This window comes from Streptopelia decaocto (genome assembly GCF_964273445.1).
Source record: "Streptopelia decaocto genome assembly, chromosome: 6".
NCBI lineage: Eukaryota > Metazoa > Chordata > Aves > Columbiformes > Columbidae > Streptopelia > Streptopelia decaocto.
Window position 1 is genome coordinate 61,517,966 of NC_138660.1, and position 23,507 is coordinate 61,541,472.

General features: G+C 40.1%; 1 protein-coding gene across 5 annotated transcripts in view; it reads right to left on the bottom strand.

Annotated features, from left to right (window-relative positions):
- Positions 1-1,109, bottom strand: part of ZRANB3 (zinc finger RANBP2-type containing 3) — a 43,907-nt gene extending 42,798 nt beyond the window's left edge. Inside the window, exon 1 of one of the 5 annotated variants that reach the window (XM_082057306.1) lies at positions 990-1,109. Coding sequence is in view for 1 of the 5 variants with exons in the window: in XM_082057302.1 (XP_081913428.1) it covers positions 248-276 (29 nt within the window). In the remaining 4 variants the exon portion in view is untranslated. Of the gene's footprint in view, positions 1-247; positions 707-894; positions 954-989 lie in introns of those variants that run through there. The other 4 variants (XM_082057304.1, XM_082057305.1, XM_082057303.1 and 1 more) reach the window with 4 other exon arrangements.
- Between the last annotated feature and the right edge of the window lie 22,398 nt (positions 1,110-23,507).

A 23,507-nucleotide genomic window follows, 5' to 3' on the forward strand; every position in this document is an offset into this window, starting at 1 on the left:
TAATAGTGAATTTAAGGCTCTAAGAAAATAACGCAACCTTGGCTGATTGATTCATCAATCATTTTTCCATCAGTGGAATGTTAAAGAATTGACAAACTATTCAAGTCATTAAAACACAGCATTTAAAAAAAAAAAAAAAAGCTACAAGAAAAAGCAATCAGAACAAAGGACATCACAAAGCTCTGTAGCATGCAACAGCTCTTCCACAGGCCAGCGTACTAGGGTTGAGTAAAAGACACCTTAATACCTGCCTAGAGGCAACGATTTTCTTGACATACGCAATTCCCTGCACACAGCAGCGCCACGCAACAGCAGAACTACCCGAGCACACGCTACGATCACCCAGCAGCAGCATCGGCGGCCAGGCCGAGCGGAATAGCAAGACCTTCTGGCACAAGCATGGGCTGAGAAAGAACAGGGGTCATCTGGAAGCTCGTTCGCCCAGGGCAACCCCACTGCCGCTCACTGCGCATCCCCTCAGCGCGGGGCCAGGCCGCGCTCCCGGCCCAGCCTCTCCACCCGTACCACAGGGCCTCGCCGCCGGGCACACAGCACAACCACAGAGAACAGGCTGGAAGCGGCTGCTCCCGACAGGCCGCTCACAGGTGAGGGCAGCTCGGCCGGGCCCGGCCGGGCCCCGCCGCGCCCCTCACAGCTCCGGCCGCCAACCCCCCGCACCTTCGCGGGCTCGGAGCTCAAACCGCCGCCGCCCGGAAGTGACGCACGACAGAGGGCGGCGGGGCGGGAAGCGCACTCGCGCGCGCGGCGCTTCCGGGCCCGCGGAGCGTTTTTACTTTATGTTTTCTGCACCACCTTCCCCCCCACCCCGCTCCCCCATCTCACTTCCCCGGGTGCGAGTTAAACGGCCTGTTCCTGCTCGGCAGTGCCTCGTACCGGCCCTTGCTTCGCTCGGATGGTGCGCGGGGGAGTGAGGGAAGGCGGAGGGGGCTGTGAGGGGCGGAACGGAGGAAGGAAAGCGGTGCGGTTACCTCACGACAGAGGCCGCTCCGAGAGAGGCGGGCTGGCTGGGAGGAGAGGGCGGCAGGCGCAGGGATGGCGTTAAGGGCCGGGCTGGGCGGGGAGCCCGCAGGATGGGGCGCTTCAGGCGGTGCCACCGGCTCTAGAGGCTGAGGGCTGGAGCCAGGCCGAGGGGCCCGGAGAGGACTACAGCTCCCAGCCTGCCTTGCGGCGGCCCGGGGTGCGGGCGCCTGGTGCGCCTGCCGGGAGGGCTACCGGGGGGCACCTGGCGAGGCTGGGGTGATGCTGCGGTGATGCTGCTTGGGATGGACCGCATGCCAGGCGGCGGCGGGCCTGCTGGGGCGCGTCACGGTCAAGAGAGGGTTCTCGTTGCCTGGGGGCGGGGGGCCGAGGGGACACACGGGCTGTCATTAGCGGCGGGAACAGTCCGTCTGGGGGCCGTCGCGCTGCCAGTGGTCGTCGGCTGCCCACAGGGGGCGGGCGCGGCAGTGCTGGTCTCAGCGCCAAGGTGGCGTTATTATTGGTGGCTCTGTTCGTCTGTCAACTCAGCAGCGCCATGCGGTTGGCCGCTGCTCTCTGGGCGGGCTTGCCACCGCGCAAGAGCTGAGAGGCGCCACTCGCCGGCCGCGCTGGGGGAGGGCGCCGCGCCGCCGATTGGCCCAAGCCGCCGTTAATCATTATCTTTCTGCGCGGCTATTGGTGGCGGTGGGAAGGCGGGCCTTTCTCCCCGCCGCGGCAGCAGGAGGAACCCGGGCGGCTGTCGGGGCTGGCGATGGGGTTAAGCGCCCCTCGTGCGTGAGGCCGCCGCCGCGCCGGCCCCAGCCCGCCGGCCGCGCTACCGCGGTAAGGAGCCCGCCGCCCCGCCGGGGAAGGCGCCCTTGTGGGCGGGGGGGCGTACGGCGGTGCCGGGGCCGCGCACTCCGCTGAGGAGAGCGGGGGGAGGGGGGCGGTCGGCCGCGCCCGCAGTGCGGGAGCGGGGGGCAGCCGCTGAGGGAGGGAGGGAGGGAGAGCGGCCGCGCCGCCGGAGCGGGCGGGCCCGCGCGGGGGGGGGAGGTGCGCGCGCAGCAGCCGTTGGGGCCGGTTGCACCTGCCCGCCGTGGGAACGGGGGGTCCCGGTCCGGCGGGGAGAGGCCGGGCCGGCTTCCCTTCCCTAATATAGGCAGGGCCGGCCGCCGCCGGGGGAGCGGGGCACGGCACGGCGGCCTGGAGCTGCGCTACTGCGCCGGCCCACCGTAGGGCCGCCGGCCGGCCTCGGGGCTGTGCCCTCGGCCCGCAGCAGCCCTGCGCCGGCCCGGCCTGGGGTCTGTCCCGGCCGCACTGCTGCGGTTCCTCGCTGCGGGATGTTGGTCCCTGGGCGAGCCGGCGCTGAGGAGCCGGGCGGCGGGGCCGGGCGCTGGGGCTGCCAGGTGTTGCAGGGGCGGGTTGTTCGGGTCCAGCCCCCCGGGTTAGCAGTAGTTGCCGGGCTGCGCTCGTATCGGCCGTCCTGGGTTCCTATTAGACCGCTCCTTATGTTGTATGAGGGGAAAATATTATATTCGTGCTGCCTACAATAGTGTTGGAAGAGGGCTGTTTTATTACTTTTTTTGTGTGTGTGCATCGCATGTTGGGCAATTCTCCCTGTGGATATGTCTAGCGTACAATAATCCAAGGTGTAAGTAGAATGGAGAGCAAATTGTGTCACAGCCTGGTTTTTACACTCTTTTAATAACATTTTAAAATGAGTTTTCAACGCTGAAAAAGTATTTTACTTCTGAGTGAGACAGAATGAGACAGAAAAATAAGTGAGGTGTAGCAGTTTCTTACATTGAGTGTAAGAAGAATTCGGATTATTCACACTAAGAGATTAGCGCAAATTCTGGTTTTCATGATTAAGCCTTTAGTACAACATACATGTTGGTGGATTTGTGTGATCCCTATAGAGAGCTGGAAGGTGATGGAAAAAACTCCAAATGAGTGATGGATACTTTGTTTAGGGTGCATTGTCAGATAATATCATCTACAAAAGCGTGTGCTGTTTTGCTTGGTTGGTGTCTGTCATTTTTGTTTGTTTGTGGTGGTTGTTGTTGGTGTGTGGTTTTTTTTTGTTTGTTTGGGTTTTTTTTTTAATGCCATTTTTTCATTAACCTGAAATTGGAGAGATCTTCTGTGCCTAATACAGAATAGGGAATATGTTGGGTTTTTTCTCGGAGTGTGTGAAACTAGCCTTTTTGCATTGAGGCATTAACTTGCAATTTTCAACAGGATTACTTTATAATGTCTTCTCTTATACAGGGAGTATTGTACTTGAGGCTTCCTTTTTGGTTTAATACTAAGCAGAAGACATGATCACAGCAATCTTCCAGTGCAGTATTTCTTGTGAATGTTAGCTTAGGAATAAGTATTTATTGCTGAAGTGAAAGCAACACAAACTATGTTCTGAAATAATTTTATCAAAAGGTTTTATTTAAACAATTTGCTATTCAGAAGAAAGAAATGGAAACATATTTTCTTCTACAGTCTTCCATTTGCTTGTTACGAATGATAGTATTGCCAAGCAGCTAACATTAAACATTTGTTTTACAGTAAATACTGTGATGTCAAGGGTTAGAGTATTTTGTAGAAAACCTGTAATTTATAGCTTGTATTTCTCAATTAAAAAAAAAGCCCTGAGGTAAAGACGATCTTAAGACTCGTGTCTTAAAAGTCTTTGAAGTGTAACGGTATTGCTCACTATTGGTAGGTCACTTTTTATTTTACAAAACTGTAAATTGCTATCAAGATCAACTACTACTTTTCTCAGGAGTGAAAATGAGTTTGACTGAGTACCAGTTATTTTAAGGGGTGCGCAGTGTACTGGCTTAGGTTTGTTAGCAGTTTTCCAGAAACTGTTAAAGATTTGGGAAGGGTGAGTTTCACAAATCTGTAGCGGTGGTCCTCTGATTAGATCTTGGTTTTGTGTGTGTATGGAAGAATAAAGAAGGAAAAACTACTGCTCTCTTCCTCCTTAATCATAATTCCATCTGTGCTTTTTTTTTCCTTTCTTTAACTTGTTTTTAATTTCTCATGTTTTAGTGTATTTGCCTCACATCATAGTCTTACTTACTTTGTACTACTTGGCTTAAAGCCTGTTTGTGAAAGTGCTTCAGAATAGCTGGATGTTCTAGGTGGAGTGCTGTAGTTATAGCTCTGGGTATGAAACATGAATACTCTGCGGTTTTGTTTTATCCAGTTTATAGGTGCTGTCAGTTTGCTCCAGTAGCCTGGGTTATTTAAGTTCGTGTATCTTTGTATCACCATTTTGACACATTTACTTATCCCCAGAGTTAATTTTACTGAGAAATGTAGCGCCACATCTCTTAAAATACCATGGTATGTTTGAAGTTTGAAGATACTGTATTCTGGTCTTTTAGAAGTAGTTGATACGTTGCGTGTTTGGTCTCTTCAGAGGAAATGAGACTTTTGACTGCACGTTTATAGAGAGTGGGTTGTCAAATAATGTTAATGAAGCAATATAAAGTTTGAATTGGCTGCAATGAAGCATACATTCAATTTTTTAAAACCTTTAGTACATTTTGACACCAGTGTTCAATTTTGGTGAGCTAGATGACCCTATGCTATAACTGTTACTTCCTGCATAAAAAATAGCAACAACTTTGGATGTCCTGATTAGTGGTGGCCAAAAACATTACTATTAAAGTGCATGGATTCTAAAATTTCCCAGCATATTCTAATACATCTTATTTCATAGATAGGAACAGAGTTAAGCAGTAGCCAGTAAATACAAAATACTGTAGTTCATGGGTGTGACATCTAAGGAGCTTTCATGGAAGTGGTGTTCTGTAATCCTGGCACCACTGGGTCGGAAGGACTGCAGCAATGTTGGGGTTAGGGAGCCCAGTTAAGCTTTTAGTGGCAGTTTTCCAGTGTACGTTCCCCACCTAGTAATGGCTGGATAAGAGTGACTCAGGGGCTTTTGTTAACCACTGCATTGCAAATTGAGGCTTTTAGTAAAGGAAAATTATTTACTTATTTATTTATTTTAAATTTTTGGCAATACAAGGCCTGAATAATAAAGCCATTCACACCGTATTCTTTGGGCAAGAAGAATCTATGTGAATGCCTTAATATGGTGCTTACTGTGGATGATGGGTAGTATCTCTCCAACCCCATTAATGCAGACTTTGTCTTTCTTTGTGTTTCTTTGTTGGATTTTCTTTGAGGTGGTGGACTGATCCGCTGTATAACAATGTTAAGAGATTTTTGAAAAGGGTATTGGAAAGCTCTGTTTCTCGGAGATCATAAATCAGCAACGGATTATGATTAAATATTGTTGGGAGAATTGTACTTTCAGCCTACCTATAATCATATTTTGATTTTATAACTTTTTGAAGGAATGCTGTAGAGGAAATAATGTCTGAAACCAGATTTATGGAAGCTGCTACACTTGTGCATAAGTTAGTCTGCAGTTTAATGTATGCATTATGAGAATCCTGTCAACGTGTCATTTTATGATAAGAATTCTTCTCCAATATGTAGAATTAGTTTTCCAAGAATATTATATTTGATTATTGTAAGTTTGTATCCAGCCTGCTGAAGCAAACTGTAGATTTGAAGAGCAGGGCTGTAGGATGCTTATTTATTTTCTGTTCTTTATCTTGGAGCTCTAGAAGGGAATGGGGCATTATCCCTCTGCAGTCATTAGTTTCTGTATAAACGTTTTCATACTGTTTTGTTCACCTGTCTTTGTGCGTCTGCTGCAAAGTTATTTTATCTCCTTTCCAACATCAATTCTTGTTAGTCTTTAATATATAACTCAAAATTTTGTCTGTAAAATGGTCTTTTATTGTCCTTCGCTTAACACTCTCAAATTTTTCCTCTGCCTCCTCTCCAGGTTTATATGTGAGCCAGTTTCTACTACCATTTATGAAAGGTCTTTGTCCAATCATGTGTATAGAGTGGTCTGAAGGCTGAAGCTTGTCGGGACAAACATCTTAAATATCATTAAAGCTGTGGCTAAATAGCATAGCATAGTTGCTGCTTCATTGGAAAGCATGATTTTTGGATAACTTGCATTACCAGGTCAAAAAATCTCTAAAAGGCATAAATGCAGAAAGTGTCACTGTTTGATTTGGTTTAGCTGACCATTCTTAGCAAAGATCTGGTGCTGAGTTTTGTATTTTTCTAAAAATGGTTTTGTATGATTGCCTAGCAATTAACCTATCACACTTGTTTTGAAGGAGTATATTCACAGCTCAGTAAGCTTTCTGTTAGTGTCCATCTAAACCACTTTACTTGCTCCTTGAAAATATCTGTCTTTATGAAAGAGGCCATTGTATTGACATATTCTTAGCTGATCTGTTAAGTGAGTTATTGTGAAGACTGTCTGAACATTTTACTTTCAGCTGTGTAAGATGTAGGTCTCTTACTCATTCTATCAAATTGAAAGGTATATGGGGAGGCTCACAGGAGCAGTTTAACTGGCAGATGGAGGAAATGGTGACTGGAAGTGAGATCAGTGGCTTCTCTAGCACAGCTGAATCTAGAAAAGGCTGTTGATGTGCAGCTGGTGAGTGGAGTCTGAACTCATTCAACTGCTTCTGCCAACAGCAGATTGACGAGTGTTCTCACAGTCCCTTTTGATGTCAGAGCTTTGGGCATAAAAACCTCCTGCTGGTGGTGAGTAGCTGGGAGCGGGAGCAGTTGCATCACTGGCCAGCATGCTGGATCCACAAGATTTCCATCTGTTTTCATGTTCTAAGTGATCTCAGGAAATTCAGTATGTTCTTCTGGAGATACAGTAGGTGTTCTGAGAGACATAGAGAAATTGTTGACCCTTATAACTTGGGCTTTGATCAAACGTCAAGCTTTTGCACCCAAATGATGCAGTAGCAAAACCAGTAAATCAGGTTGCGGGGAATTCTTCTCCATGTTATCAAAGTGTGATTTGGAGCATTTCAACAGAAGGTACAGTAAAACGCCTATTTCCTTTAAAGCCCATTTCCTTTCTGTCCTTTGGATGAAGAGCTACATTTCAAGTTCAATGTGCTCTGTAGGTGTTTAAATAGTAAAACTTACTGCTAAGATTCTTTTTCTCCCTTTCTTTTATAAACTGTTGAATCTATTCCATAACTTAAAGGAAGAACTGAACCCTTGCCTATTTCTGTTTTCACTTAAAAGTGGCTTGATTGGTTAGCATAGGTGCATAGAATGTCAGTATTTTGACTCAAAGGAAAACTTGGCTTGTCTTTTTGAGTTGATGCGTCCTTATCTTTCTTACACTTGGGAAGCCAGACTTTTCCTGGACGGGAGCTTTTGCCTAATGGCTTTCCAAGGGAAAACCAAGGGAAGCTGACTAATTTTCTTGTGTTAATGGCTGTTGCATATACTTCAATGGAAGAAACTGTGGTAAAATGGATAATTGGATACTAGTAACATCTGCTCATAGTACTCTACAAATTGACAATAATGAGTCTTTGATTTGTTCTTCCAATGAAGATTACAAATGATTAGCGTCCTAGTTTAGGTGTTGTGGTTTCTTTTTTTTTTTGGAAAGATTTTTCAGCTTTGATCAGACAATGTGTGAATTCTTGCATGTTTTAGATCGGTTGTGGTAATGCTAAAGCCTGTTGCTTGACTGAGATCAGAGTGATTCTTAGCCGTGCTGCTCCAGAGAGGCAACAGAGTCTCCTGTAGATCTGTGCCATGTCTGCCCATGCTCCACATCTGTATCTGGGCAGCTGACTAGTTCTTGATATGACAAGTAAGAAGGTCCTCATGCATGAAGTTAACAGGCATTCAACTTTAATACTGCTCATAACTTATTAATCTTGGGACTCTTATGTTTGTGGTATTAGTAGTTTTCTCTATCCATATTTTATTCATGTCTGCAGATGCTGCAGTTACATGGTTATAATGGCAGTGATTTTAAAATTTTTAAGCTATCTTTGAATTCAGAATGCCCATCTACTGTATGTAGGTTAAATGTAGGCATGACTACTGTGAAGAAGATGGATTCTCTCACATCTGATATTATAAGATAGACTTCCATAGGAAATGCTGGAGGACACAAAATTGATTTTTTAAACTATTCTTTGAAATTTTTAGGGACAAAGTACAAGTAAGTAGACTATCCAGTTTCTTTTAATTTAAAGGAAAAATTCTTGCTGACCCTAAGAAGACTTCTTACCAGGCTACTTGAAAGTAAAATTGGATGAACAAAAATTTTTCAGTTGATTCCTACTAAATCTAGGCGTCAAGGCACTCTGTTATTGAACAGCAGTAATTATCAGTAAAATAATGAAATGTCTGTGGAAAAGCATGCAACTTAATGCCCTCTGCACTGCGTGAATGTGCCTGAAGCCTGAAAGGAGAGACTTTGTGGGTTACTTAGTTCAGGCCCTTCTTATTATAGGAAATAATCCTTTCATCACAGTGTCAAAATTTATCTAAATGTCAATTAAATTGCTGGCTGTTGTCTTTCCTGCAGTTGTAAAATCTGGTTCTGTGATGTTTTCTGGCCTCCAGCCTGGCTGACTGTGGCGAATTTATAGACACATGGTTTTGTGGCAGCATTTTCTTCTCGCTTAAGTAGCTTTTCTACCCACCTGTTACCTACTATAGTGACAAGTGCTGTCTGATGAAGACCTGTCCCATTCAGTCTGTGTTTTGACTAAGCTAGGTGGCCTTTGTCAATCTCATTTTCAGTTACATAGTTTTTAGAATGAAATAATGTTTTCCATACAAGTCTTTATCAGTGCAAGTACCATCTTCCATATAGGGTCTCACCAGGGCTTTATTAGAATGGCATTTATGCTTCTGTAGCTTTTCTAGAATAACTTGAGTGGTAGGTCCATTTTACTGCATTTACCTTTTTCAAGGCTACCTTGCATTGTGAGTTTAGTCTTAGAATCAATACTCATTAATATTATTGAACTATTTATCTTCCACCTGGTTTCTATTGGATGACTACTTCGTTTAAGAATTTCGGTCACTGGTAAGAGCCAGTACTGTTATCAGTATCTTTAAGATCATGTTTTTGCCTCTGCTGATGGTAATTTCCACATTTGTGATCCAAAGATGTTCGTATTACATCTCATGTAGTAGGACTGAAATGAAACAAAGCTCCATTGCTGACCCCCTTGCCCATTTTCCCCTCACTGCCTTACCCATTTGTCCCTTCTTTTAATCCACTCCTTGTTAAACCTTTTGTTAGTAAGCATTGTAATTACTAAAATAGTTTTTGTTAATCATCATTGTCTCTATCAATTTCCTGTATAGTACCACATATAATTCAAATAGTTTAGTCATACCCCATTTATTTTTCATAAGAAATACTGTTTTATTAAATATAGCTGTTTGGCATAATCTCTGTGTTAAACATGTTTTTCTGTTAACTCATTTTCCATTGACTTTGGTGCCTTTGATTCATTCTTTCCTTCAAAATCTGTTGAAAAGCCAGGCATTCAGTTATTTTTTCCTTATGTTTAGTTCTGTGCTTGTCATTCTAACATCAAATGATACCATCATGTATTTTGTACTATGACAAAAAAAAAATCTCTGCTTCAGGACTGCTGATCTGATGAGACAGTTCTTTTAATTTTCTGTAGTTAGTGAGTATGCCATTTTCAGCGTTTCCATTGTGAATATTTTTTTTTCTTTTGAATGTACTCTTTCAATTCACATTTCAGATGTGCTGTAGTGGTTTTCTTGTGTTCTTTTTTTCTATTTATATGGATAATGAACATTTTGTTAGCAAGTTCTGACTCAGACTGGTAACATGTGTTTCTGTCTTCCACAGCTTACCTTTTGGTTGGCCAGTCCGCTTTGGGCTGGCATTTTCTTTTTCTTTGCCTTTATTCACCCAGGTAAATTTGTAGTTATTGCTTTTAAAGGGTTCTCCTCCTTTTCCAGCCCCTTCTCCCTCTGCCTTAGGGTTCCACAGATATTTTAGAGAAGATTTCTTAAGTAATGTACACACATAACATTGTTAAATGCTGCATAAAATTAATCAGTATCTTTTCATATATATACATCAATGGTAGTGTGATTATCCTCAGTCCACGGATTGTTGTATCCTGAGGCTATGTCAAAGTCCCTGTCCTAGATTGCCTGTGAGTAAAGCCTTTTGGTCAGAGAAATGCAGTATTCTAATAATTATTAACAGCTGTTCTATTAATTATTAATAATTCTTCCTTGCTTGAATACTCTGACTGTATGAATAAGATCTTTAAGGAGTGACTTATTCAGCAATAGAGCAGTATTAAAGATTACTGTCTCTTCAAACCATCTCCTTTCTTTATCCCACATTTGGTATCACAGAGAATGACTGTAGCACTGACCTTCTGGTCTGTTCACACCTCCTGAGAGTGTTAGGCAAAGCATAATCCAGATTGTAAATAAGCACCCTAAAGATGTAAAAAATCTGATTTCTAGCAAGATTTGCTTTCCTGTTCTTTCAAGCTTTCAAAACGTTTCTACCCCCAAACTTAGGTGTGTATGCCTGTGTTCAGCTAAAGAAAGGTGCATTTGGTATTTGCATTTTGAGGGTGGGTTTTTTCTCCTGTCAAATCTACAATGGCTTGGTCATGCCATCTTCGAGGTATTTTTAAAGGAAACTCTGGCGCTTGTTTTTCAGTTCCCTCATGCATTTATATTTGTATCTTAACCAGTTTTCCAGAGAACTTTTCAAATAAATTCACTGAGTTCTAATTCACTGTATTGGTTTCTCATGTAAACTTTGAAGGCTAAGAGTTACAGAGATCCTTCAGAATATAAACTTACTGGTGGTGGTATTTGTCCTATGTTCATACTTTTTTAAAGTTAAAAAAAAAAAAAATCCATTATGCTATAAAACAAATGTTCGTTAAGTTTACTTTTCCTCTCTCCCTTTGCTCTAAAGAGAGATACAGTGTTTGATCCTGATAAGTTTCTTTAATGCACAGCCTCCTGTTTTGGTGATTATACCATGAAAGAGGAGGATATGCAATCACAAAAAAACACGATATTTAGCGTAAAAGTTAGCATTGCTTCCTTGACTGAATCCTCTGCTTCTTAAGAAGATGGAATATCTTTGAGACGTCTGAGTACCAAGGTGGCTGAAAATGATGCTCCATGTTTTTTTTCGGTTAGGGAGAAGAATAATCAGCTCTCTGTCTCCTTGTGCTTAGGACTGGACAATTAAGCTGCTGTTCTGATTACGTGCTTTCAGAAGTGTTCATTTGGAAGCAGCAAGATGCTGATTTTACTCTACTTTCCTTTGTTATCAGAATTTTCAGTTTAGAGATATAAAATCATGTTTAACAGCTGTTGGATGAGGCCATCATATTAATGAGGCAGTTGTCTTCTGACCTCCCTTTGACCAGAAAGCTGAACAAAGGAATTTGTGAGGTTCAGTTGCAATGCAGGGTGCTGCTCAGCACTGGATCTTAAACCCATTTAGACTGAAGCTGCTGCGGAGGACAGCAGCTCATTTATAAACAATGCGGAAGACTAGCTGTGAGAATCAGATACTTCAATCTTCTGCAAGTTAGACTGTCTCCACTGAACATTCTTCTTGAATTGTGGATTCTACAGAAAGCTGGTTTACTTAAAACTTAATTCAAGAAGCTTTGCTGACATGCCAGGCTTTGCTGGTAAAACTTGACCAGGTGTTAGCTTATTTCTCTGAGATTTCACTGGATGAACTTCAGTTTAAAAACCAGTTCTAGCGGTCTGTGGGGTATTCAGATCTGTAAAGCTGTCACACGTGATGACAAAACAATTTCATGTGTAGCTTATTTCAGGGCTTGTCCTGAAATTAATGCACATTAATTGAAAATCAACTCAACTGAAACAATTGCACTTAGTATATAGAGGTACTTCACAGAGAACTGAAGAGTATTTATCAAAGCAATATCAAATAATTAGATTATCCAACTTTTACTGTGTTTTTGCAACCTTTTTTGATGTTAGCTTTGTAAAACAAGTTTGTAACTACAAACATTAATATACAGTCATCTTGTGGCATATGAATTTATATCTCAATACATATACTGTTAATCTCCAGAATTTGGGAACTTTGCTTAGAATAACTACAAATTTTACTATTTTTATTTGTGTTTAAAACAGAGATCTGAGACAAAAAGCCCCAAAAGGTGAGGCAGGTTGGGGTTCTTTTTGCATATCTCACTGCAGCTTCTCAGTGAACTCCCAGGGTGGAACAGTTCAGTCCTAAAATAAATTAAACTAGTTATCTTCTGTCATATGCAGCAAAAGAAGAATGTTATAGCTTGCTTCATCCAGATATTAAAATCATTGCTGACCAACTAATTACAGACTTTGTTGGAAAACCAGATGTAGGAATTGTTTTATTCTGAAGCTTTACTAGTATATTGACTTACCAGCGTTGAAAATTTTAAATTAACAGAAGTCTTGCCAAGTCTTGCTGCCATTGCTTTTCAAGTGCAATAACAGATTATCTCTAAACTGTGCGTAAGGCCTTCCTCCATGGCATTGTGTATGCGGCAAAATTCCTACTGTGGATGTTCATGATGGATAAAGTTTGTCCAGTTCTTCTCAGTTAGTCTGGTCATTATTTTGTAATTGTCAAGATTTGTTCCCATACCTCTGGAGTTATTGTTGAATCAGCACAAGGAGACTCTTAGACAGAAAATTAGATTTAACTTTGATTTAGAAAACCTACTCTTTTAGATTGTGTAACTGTATTTTATGCAAAGCAATGACTTATGTCTCTTTACGCTAGAGCCATGAGCCTTTTTATGTTCAGACTAGTGATCTTGCCTTGCATATCATGTTAAAGCAATAAAGAGATGCATGTTTAGAACTCTAATAAATATTCTAGACAGGGTATATAGTATTACCATTTGTGGTGATGGAATAAGGCTATTGCTTTTATAAACTTCGCTATTCAGGAGTATATATGAATAATTCAGTCAGGAGTCTAAGATCTTCGTATATTGCCACCTGCTCATTATTCAGAAATTCTTGTTGCAGTCTGCTGTTGCCCTGGCAACATTCTGAAAATTAGTGTTGCATCTATGAAAAAGCTTTTGTTTATCTAGCAAAGCCCACTATCCAATCTGTATTATTGCAGGATGCATCTCAAGTGGCAACTCTGGGTCCCAGTCCTAGTTGTTTAAAAAATAATAGTCTCCTTTTATATGGCATTAATTGAAAGTTGTTCTCTGTTGTTTGGTTGTTGTGTTTGGTTTTGTTGGGATTTTTTGGTTTTTGTTTTTTTTTTTTCATCCTTTAACTAGTCATAGATATTACATATGATGCTGATTTACCATAAAGTCCCTTTAGGCTCTGCTAGAGCCATTATTTAATTTGAATAGAGATACTTGACTCTATAGACAAATCACATGTTGACTCCTGGTATTCTTAGGGTCCCTCTCCATTTCTCCTACTCATCTCCTCCCTCCTTTCTCCCTCCCCCTGTTGACTTTTACATGAGAACTCAGATCTTGCTTAACCTTGAACACTCTGGGTTTTAAAAAGATATTTCTTTGTGCTTATGAAGTTGACATTAGCCAAATTTGGGGTGGGAGTAGAGGTGGTATTAACAAAGTCCTTGAAACTGCTAATGCCACAGCTAACACAAGTCTCTCACAGCTTCAGCTCTCACTGTTTTAAGTTGAATGTATTTATCTGGAAAAATATACCAACACAATGTACTTTCACAACAAAATTGAGGAATAAAGCTGATATTCTGGATTTTCTTTTTTCAAGAGAGAAAAATAAACGTAAAAAATATTCAACTTCCCAAATCATCTCCATTGCCATGAAGCATGAGAAAAGCTACAACCTTTCCCTAGCCCCTCTTATGTAGGTGATTCAGATGCTTCTTCCATGTTGTATTGTCATTTGGTTGGTTTAACTCTACAGTTTCTCTCTTTCCTTTCTGTATGGGTGGTATGTAACACATACCTGCTCTGAGGAAACTTCTCACTCTTCTGTGACCTGTTCATTTTCAGAGTCTGAGTTCTGGAGAGAGCTTCTGCTAAATTAGTGAGCTGTCATCAACCTTCACTCAAGAAAAGTATCTATTTGTCCAGACTCTTGAGTCTCCCTTGGTTTAAACTACTGTGTTCCTTGATCTTTTGCTGCTGAAGTACTGGAGGATTTGAATTGATGAGAGGTTTTATGATTTCTTAGGAGTTTTCTTTGTGCCTGCTTCATGACGTGAAAGCATGCTGGCTGCCATTGCTACCAGTTTGCAATGTTTTAAGAGTATAAGGAACTGCAGAGAAAGAACACAGAAGGAAAGGACTTCTGACAAGCCACACAGGCTTTCCAGAAGGCTGGAGCAATATTGTTGTTTTCAAGAACTGTCTGGTTTTGGCATATAGTGGTCTCAAGGGTGTTTAATCTAGGCACCTGATAACTAGTGACATAGTAAATGTTAAGTCGTGGGAAAGGACAAGGAACAACTGAAGTAAGTGAGAACTGTGGGATTACAACTGAATTGCTCGTGGTGATTCTAGCTGAAGCCTCCCTCTTCCCTGTCTTTTCTCTTAGGCACCTGGCACTGAAATGGTGTTCTTGTGTTCACAGTTGTTTAGCATTCTCTGGGATGATAACAAAATTTGTTGTGTTATCCAAACATGGAATTTTTAAAAACATGAGAGAATGTTTATTGTTTGGGTTTTTGATATTTCAAGAGTAGGCGTTATTATTTTGAAACTTCTGTTTCAGCTGTCCTTTTGCAGAAAATAACTCTGGTTTAGAATAAACAGTTTCTTACAGTTTTCGATTCTCACGTCTGCGTTCACAAAAGTACTGGCCATTGTGTCTTTTTGCTGGAATAGACAAAAACTTAGCTTTATTTGTTGCTTGATAGTATCTTTACCCAACAAAAATTGATTTTGCACCCTCTCAACATTCCTCTCCCTTGCCTAGTGTGACAGCTCTCTATGAAATGCTCATGGATTTTGGACAGTGTGGCTTCAAAATCAGTACAGATCAGTATATTCTAGAGAATGGTTATTTGCATATCACATAGCTTATGGAGACCAGGTTTTGTTATGAAAAAAAATGGGGAAAAAATGGATAAGTATATAGGGTGAGACAACACAAGTTTATTATGAGCGTTGGTACTTAAAGCAGATATTTTGATTGTGAAAATTTTCTGTTCAACATCTGGGACCTTCATATACCTGGCCCACTGGGTCATTTATGGGGAAGCCCAGAGGAAATTTATCAGAGATGTTACATTTTGTTCAGACTGTAGTTTTTTCATTACTAAACCCAAACCACAATGAACCTCATGTACTGAGAGGATATTAGAATATATTGGTTTTGCTTTCAGGCAGTTAGGACGACCTTAAACTCCAAGCTGCAAGTGAATAGCTTAATTTTCTGCTTAGCTAATGCCTGGCATTTGGGTAAGACTGTATAAAAGCAGATGTCTTCAACAATCTGAATTTAAACTGCAGTTCAGGAAAATGTTAAGATATGAATGCAAAACTAGATATGTGTTCATTAGGTTCATTTATCATCTTGAGACTAAATTTTTTTTTCTTTTTGTAGATGATGAAGTAGGTTAGATAGGTCATTTGTGGAGAAAATGTGGAGGTCTTGAACGTTATTGGGAAGTAATAGTGACAGTCAGTAATAGCAACAGCTGGGGATGGAAGGACAGAGATTACAATGATAAAACATGTATCTGACAAAACTAGGTAACTGATCTTTAGTCTAGCTCTGTGATGTATTCACTGCTTTGTTTAGTGTGAAACATTTCTCCATTTTTTGCTTTAGCTGCAAAGCCATACTTTGTTTAGTTCAATAAGCAGCATTGTTTGCTCTAGATCTCAAAAATCAATCTGTGGTTGAATATAATCTGAGTGGTTCTTCCAGATTAGGGGTATAGGCCAGAGCTTCTGCTAGTAGCTCTTTCTTTTCCCCTTCTTGTGTAATACAATTATCTAGCTCTCAGTAAATAAGAAATATGGCTTTTTAAAATGTATTGTAATGTGCTTTCTAGAGGAAAATAAAACGTTGTGTTTGTTTTTCACTAAGCATGACTTTAAGGACCATAATTAGTGAAGTGAATGACTACCTCAATAACTGTAGGATCATTTTCTACTAGAATTTGCTTTTCCCTAAGTCCTTCTCACTCCTTGAAATAAACAGGAGGTTAGAGCTGCCTGGATCAAGAGGAGAAGAATTGGACAGAATATATCTTTCAGCTGCTTCTTTTCCTGATCCCCAAAACTTTGTTCATAATAACTTTTATTAACTTTGAGAGGTGCCAGGGTTATTTGTTTCTTTGTATGTTTGTTTCCTTGTTGAGTCTGGTCAGGTGAATGTTATTCTTATTTAATTATTTAGGATTTCAGTACTCTACATAACATCTAAAGTTTACTTATACCCAGAGATATAGTTGATATATTTTCTAGTAGATTGTTATAATGAGTACTTGTAAAGAGATTTTTGGTCTTGAATTCTGTGAAAGCTAGAAGTACTTGTTCAGCTTGTTTTTATACTGTTAACTCTAGGCTTTTTAATTAACAATAAGTCTCTCATCAGCAGTCAGCCCTACAAATGGACCTGTAAGACAGGCACTTGCTCTTTTGTTATCCATTGTCCAGAAGGCATTTGAAACATATTTGCATTTAGTCTTTCAGAGTAGCTTTGCACAGTCAGTGGTTTGGAATTGTTTAAATTTAAGAATTTAACTTAAGGTCTACCATATTTAGACCTAGGCAACACTTTGTCATTATCTAGTAACCATAGCTAATTGGTGACTAATTTCGAATCAGTAAATTTGTTTCATTTATGCTAGTAAGAATAAGGATACATTTCATTTCTTGGAACAAAATGAAACCACCAGAGAAATTTGCTTATTTTAGCTTTATCATTGTACTGTCTAAACTGTGCTTATGATGCAAAGGAATGAAATTGTGGTGCTTGAGGGTTTGTGCTTTCTCAGAAGTGAGGGGTTTTTATAGGGAGATAATATGCGCTAAATACAGAAAAGGCATTCATGACCAGTGTGGAGTTCTGTAGTTTCTCTAAGGGTAGAGATAAAGATATTTCCGTTCAATCAAATGTTTGACTTACTACTGGTTCAGAAGAGACAAACTCAAAATCAGTCAAATGGTATGATCAGAAGGTGACTTCATGTGGCACTTCTGTTAAGTTCATGTAGATGGACCAAACATTACTTATATTCTGAAGTGTCTCCCTTTCTCATGTAACTGAGAAAAGCTGCTCTATTTCCTTTAGGTTTATAGATAAATGTCATTTTGGAATTGTGATAATTAGTTTACTTAGTATCTCATTCTAATATTTTTTTAAGCTTTTCATTTCTCAAGCTTTTTCTTAAATGTCTTTTGGTTTTCCAGAAGCTTGCTTTTTAGCTTGTTCTTTGAGAGTCTTGAAATAATTAATTTTTTTTCTCTTCCTTTGTTCTTCTAAAAGGCAAGGCTGTTGTTAGAACAGTTTTGTTTGTTAGCTGTGTGCTTTCTCCTCCAGGAGTTTGTGTCCTGCCTTTTCTGCTCTGAAAATGTACAGGCCTGTAAATCTTACTGTGAGTTCTTTAGGAGAATATAGGGCCCTTGTGTCTCAAGTGATTGCATATTGCAGAGCCACTTGGACCTGCTTCCCAAGTATATCCTATGTAACAGAGCATGCTATTTTATTGCTTTTTAAATCAGTTTGGATTTCTGTCTGTGTAAATATTCCTGTTCAAGTTTGAAAGAAAATTTAATTCAGGGCAGTCTAGTCTTCTCTGTTCTGTGAGTCAGATACTGGTTTGGGGGCACTTTGGCTGAGTTGTGTGATTTCGTTACAACTTAAAAATAAAAAAAGGAAGTGAAGATATTAATTTCCACAATCACTCATTTATATTGAGATTTTCAGTACAACTAGCATAGAGGCTATTGTTTTGTCAGGAAAATAATTTTGAAGTGGTTGTGGCTGTGTTGCATGTCTTCACTGTTGTCTCAAGCAAGCCTAGAGAATCCTTCCTCCTTCAGCAAGCATCTGATTGCTTTATAGGCTGTTTTTCATTTATCTCTTGAATATCTGTCTTGTGTGCTTGATATGTGGTATTGCTTTGAAATCTAAATTGAATTGAAACTTTATATTTGTGTATCTGTTTCTGAGCTAATAATGCCTATTCTGTTAGATAGTACTTCAGCAAATGTAATTGTGTGTGTTTGATAAGAGGCACAACTTACGCATGTTCCGAGTTGAAGACCAACTAAGTCAGGCTTGATAATGCAATTGTAAACTAGTCCTGAGTGTTTCAACCCTCATTTCTAGGATATAAATTTTCACTTATCTTAAGCCTATTAATCCTGTGTCTTGTCTCATTTCAGAGAAATGTTAAGACTGTTTTTGTGATACTCAGCTAAAGTTGTTTTCCTCTTTCACATATGTTTGAGTTATTTCTGTATTCATTTGGACATAGTTACATTTGGCATAATCTCTGTTAAAAGGCATTCATAGAGCTGTAGACACAACATCAAAAAAGCATTTATACAGTACATTTCCTCAGCAGGAATATTTCAGGTAACTTGTTTCCTGTCAAAATGCTCTTTTCCTTTTTAATGTTAAGCACAGGAGCACTGAAGACTGTTTTAATATTAAGCTAAAAATTATTGGTCATCTCTTAAGAAAAATTTTTGTTGTTATAGGCATTGGTGGTTATCTTGTGATTTCAGTGCAGTGGTTGTAAGGAAACCTCCCTCTGAAGGGATTGAAAGACTTGTCTAATGATAATTATAATAACTAGACCAGCATTTTGGGATCTTCCACCTTCCATCACCTCTGTTCTTTTTTCCCCTTCCTCTCACTTCAGCGTCTTTTCCCATTTCCTGCTTAATGAAATCCACCACTAAACCCCATACCTTCCTGTGCCAGTCTATATGGAATAGCAACAGCTGAAAGGAAGACAACCTTATGGGAAGGAACGTAGAGTGAAGTACAGCAGATTGTACGAATTGTAGTGGAAAGGATTCTAATCCACTCTTGCTATAACTGTGGGCTAGGAATATATCTTCATATTTTCATATCTTCATATTTTGCATGTGCTTAATGTAGGTTTTAATGCCTCCCTTCACCTGTTTTAAAATTATAGAAACAAAATGTGGTTTTATCTCCCCTTTTTGTGTTATTTTGTATTCAAAAAATAAGATGCAAAAGAGGCACCTTTTAATAGAGTGCAGCTGATGAAAACCCACTGCAGAAAGTTACATTTAATACTATGATGGTCAAATTTTACTGATAGCTTCATTGTATTTCTTTAAGTTAACATTTTTATTTTTGTTAAAAATTCTGCAGTTTTAAAGAGGCAGACAATTTTATTATGTTGACTCCTCGTATAAATGTTTTCACTGGACCATATGTCTCACCTTTCTCTGCTTTTATTCAGAAGGGCATCTGGTAGTGGTGGTAGTTAACAGATGTAATTGGCCATGAGTACACATTGCAAATATCTTATTTGTGGGTTGGTTGCTTAAATTTTTTCTTAAGAGTCTATTTTTAATGACCAGTTGTTCTCAACCAGATTACAATCCTATTGCAGTCCTATTGCAGCAATGGAAACACTGCAGTATTAAGATGAAGTTTATTCCATAGTTCTGACACGCATTCGAAGTCATGAGAGGAGACTGTAGTGCTGGTGCGTACGGGGTGTAATACTGTATATACAAGCCTGCTTTGATTTTGGCTTAGAAATTTCCTTTTTTCTTTTAAATAGCATTCTCCTCCGCTCTCTAGTTAGATATGTGGTCTAACCTTTTCCAGGAGGGAAAGGTATTAGAGATTCTCTTCTGCTGGAAATAATGAGAAACAGTGAACTCCAAGAAAAGAAGGAATGTTATCTAGTAGAATCTGGACAGCTAGAAGGTGGGGATTATGTGAAAGTGCCTCCTGGAATTCACTGGAGATTTTTTTTTTCTAAGCTTCTGCTGAAAGTTAAGCTTCTAGTTATGGGGGAAGAAAACCATAATGACTGCTATTCCCATTTTTAATCCATCAGTTAGAGCAGACCAATAAGTTTGTGTGGAGAGGGAAAAAGGTTTTGTTTTGCTTATGAGAAAGTAAGCCCAGACCAGTCTATCCTGTATGGTGACAGTCTCCAGGATAGGAGTTACACAGGCTATTAGAAGCAAAACCCAAGTGTTTGATATGTTCACGACTCTTTATAATGTATGCATGCATGAGTTTTAGGAAAATTAACAAAAATTTTCAAAGGGGCAGTGCAGAATGTAACAGTAATTCATTGCCCAGTTCCCTTTTCTCCTTGGCTCCTATCTGGGATTAGCAAATGTCCTGTTTGGGGTTAGCAAAATACCCTAGGCTCTCTGCAGTGATGTATGTGAATGCCAAATCTGTCTGTAACAGTGGTTAGATACACACGTGCACACAGACATGTTTTCCTAGTGCTGCGTAAGGAGACTACTTAGAAGATTATTCTGACATTAAAGTAATCTGTATAATGTGTCCAAAAATTAAAAACTATTCTCTTTGACAGCATTTAAAGTACAAACCCTGCAATGAATGGCTTGTGCACATAAGTGTTCACCTATATGGAATTCATTATATGATTAAAAAAAAAAAAAGAAGAATTCTCTAAAATCCTTCCAAAGAAGTCTTTACCATGATGAATAATGCTCTTATTGCAGACCAGATTAAAGAGGTGAAAGCTCAGTGAAAATATCAAGGGCCTCTCAGCATTATGCCTTTTGTATGTATTTTCTTAGTGCTGTTATAGTCTTGTCTGTTGGGAGCTAATTGGGTGTGTTGAAGGGACAACAGGTGTGAGATGGTGCAGTGTTATTTAGATCAAAAGAATTGTGAAGCCATAGCCTGGGGCAGAACAACAGGAATATCTGGCTTGTGTACTAATGTCAGGAGGTAACTGTTGAGAGCAGAGATAGCCACCAGTTACATTGAACCTTCCATGCACAAGGAGAAAACAGGTATTTAAAGAGCTGCCATCTTCAGCTAAAGGAAAAAGGTCCTGATCTTCTACTGGCCAGGAACTATGGCCTCCCAAGATCCCACCTCCCCTCTCTGGAGCCCCCAGATTAAAATTACTGCTCCATTTCCCTTGCAGCCTTACTTGGTATGCAAGATTCTTCACTGGTTGCTAGAGAAGGAAAGGGGATTGTCATTCTGCAGTAACTGCTGAGCACTGTGGTAATGCTACAGATGGGCTAGTGAGAGCAGTTTCTCAGAAGCAAGAAAATGACAGACCCTTGGTCTGGATACTGATTTTTTGGAAGTATGATAATTAGCAAATCATAACTGGTGCTTTTTTTTCTATCCCTCTGTTCAGAAAATGTTTTTCTTCCTTACTTGGGTTCTGATAGCTTCTGATAGTTATGTGCCAGCGCAGAAAATTATCATGGCATTTCTACTGCTGATGACAACTGCGTTTATCTGCTGGCACTGTGAACAAACTTGTGTTCACAATGCCAAACTGAAGAGATAGAAATGTTTAGAAAGGAAATTAATGCCTTTACAATATGAACGTCTTCGTCCTACTTGTACGTCACATCAACATTTCTTTTAGCATGGTATAAACTTTCATTTTGAGAGTAGTCGGTTAATGGGGAAAGTGATTAAAATCTGTACAGCCATTTTATAGCACATTCACAGCTTCAGAAGGCTTTTGCGTCAGTCGCTGCTGAACTGCTCAGTGCAGGCTCTGTGCGTTTTGGTGGCTGTGCCTGTGATTGGCTGGGTGTCACTGGCAGCACAACAGCCAGCTGTTGATTTTTTGGTGTCTTGGAGGCTTCAGCAAGTGCCTCAGCAGCCACTTCAGTGCAGAATGAGGGACACTGAGCAATCAGCTCCATTTGTCTGTGCGCTACACTCACTCCCCAAAGGTGCACACAGAGCTTCCTGTGAGATAGTATGGAAAGCACGTCTTCAGTAACTGTGTAGTGAAGGAAAATATGCTGCCAATATGATGCAGGTATGTGAGTTTTTAAATAGGATATTTATACATTGTCTGAGAAGAGAAGAATAAAATACCTATACACAAATTTAAGTTTGTGTGTGTGTGTTTGTTTGTTTGTTTTCCACAAAAGCCATTTTAGGCCTAATCAATTAACATCAGCATCCCTAAATCTCTTCTTTCTTTGAACATTGACTTTAAACAGACTTTCTCTTATCGGCTTTAATATTGTCATTCTTGCTATTTTTTATTTACTGGATATTCTACTTGTGCTAATATTGGAAAACCATTACAAATACATCTGCTAAAACAAGACAGTTTCCCTCAGTGGCAAAAATGGGGCAGACATCTATATTTTTAAGTGTTACTATTATCCCCATTCTAATGAGGAACTATGATTAAGATTTTATTTTTTTTAAAGATGAGTTTTGTACTGAAAAATAGATTTCAAATCAAGATAGGAAGAATATTTGCAGTAGGCTACATACAAATGTTTTTTAAAGCAGGATGTTGATGACTCTCTTTTGTTTTGTGGGCCAAATCTTCTTTTGTTGAGGTAACAAGTAGTTTTGGGTGGCTGTTAAAAATCATGACACTTGATTCCATGAAGATCAATGTTTGTGTTTTTTGTTGTTTTGTTTGTTGTTTTTTTGAAGTTCCTGCACTATCAAAGTAGACATCAGAACTGCTATGGCTTTGTTATAGTTTGAGCAAAAATACACTGCCAAGGAATGAATGTTTCTATCTATCAGGTCATGCTTCAGTTTGAGGTGCTTGAACTGGATGACTTAGACCTAAAGGTATTAAATAGGTACACAACAGTATTATATGGTGATGCAGTGTTGTGCTGTATGATATTACTGAGTTTCATGGAACTGTTGGAGGCTTTCTAAATATGTAGTTGAAAATGAGTGAAAATTTTATGGAAGAAATTATGCCAAATGACAAAAGGATGATGGGTGACCATGCGATGTAAACAAAATAAGGACAGAAAGGGAGGAGTTGGGAATGGCTTGAAAGATGGAATGGCTTGAAGCTGGGGCAGGGTGCTGGTGTGGGCACACAGATACAGAACTGTACGTGCATCTGCCATACAGCTCCCAGAGCAGAAGCGGCTTAAGAGACAGGAGTTTTTCTGCTTTCAGTTAGGTTTCTCTGAATGATGTCAGCTGAGCTAACAAAATCTTCCATCAGCATAGTTGCTGTACCAGCAAAATCTGGGTAGAAACAATGTCATGTGAGAAGAGCATCTTTCACCTCCCAAGCCAACAGAACTATGCTAGCAAAAACTGAAGATATGTCATGTATTTCATAAGAGTTTCCAAATAGTTCTTTACTCATGCCTTCAGACAGACATGTTTTTGAGGGGAGGAGGGGCTTAGTCAATCAACATATGTATTTTCCACTAACCTAGTGCTTTGCTATTTTTGAGGTATGTAGTTTTTTAAAGGTTAATGCTATAATAGTGTTTGGGCTAAAATAGCTTGTCTGCAAGCGTACTGTGTAGATGCTTGACAGTGGGATGGTATAGAAAATAGTTTTCAGGTAACTGTTTTGAAGTCTGTTTCAGAAAAAAAATCCTTTCTCTATCTCTCCTGCTTTGCTCTTGCAATGTGCAGTCAGGGAGGGTTTGTGT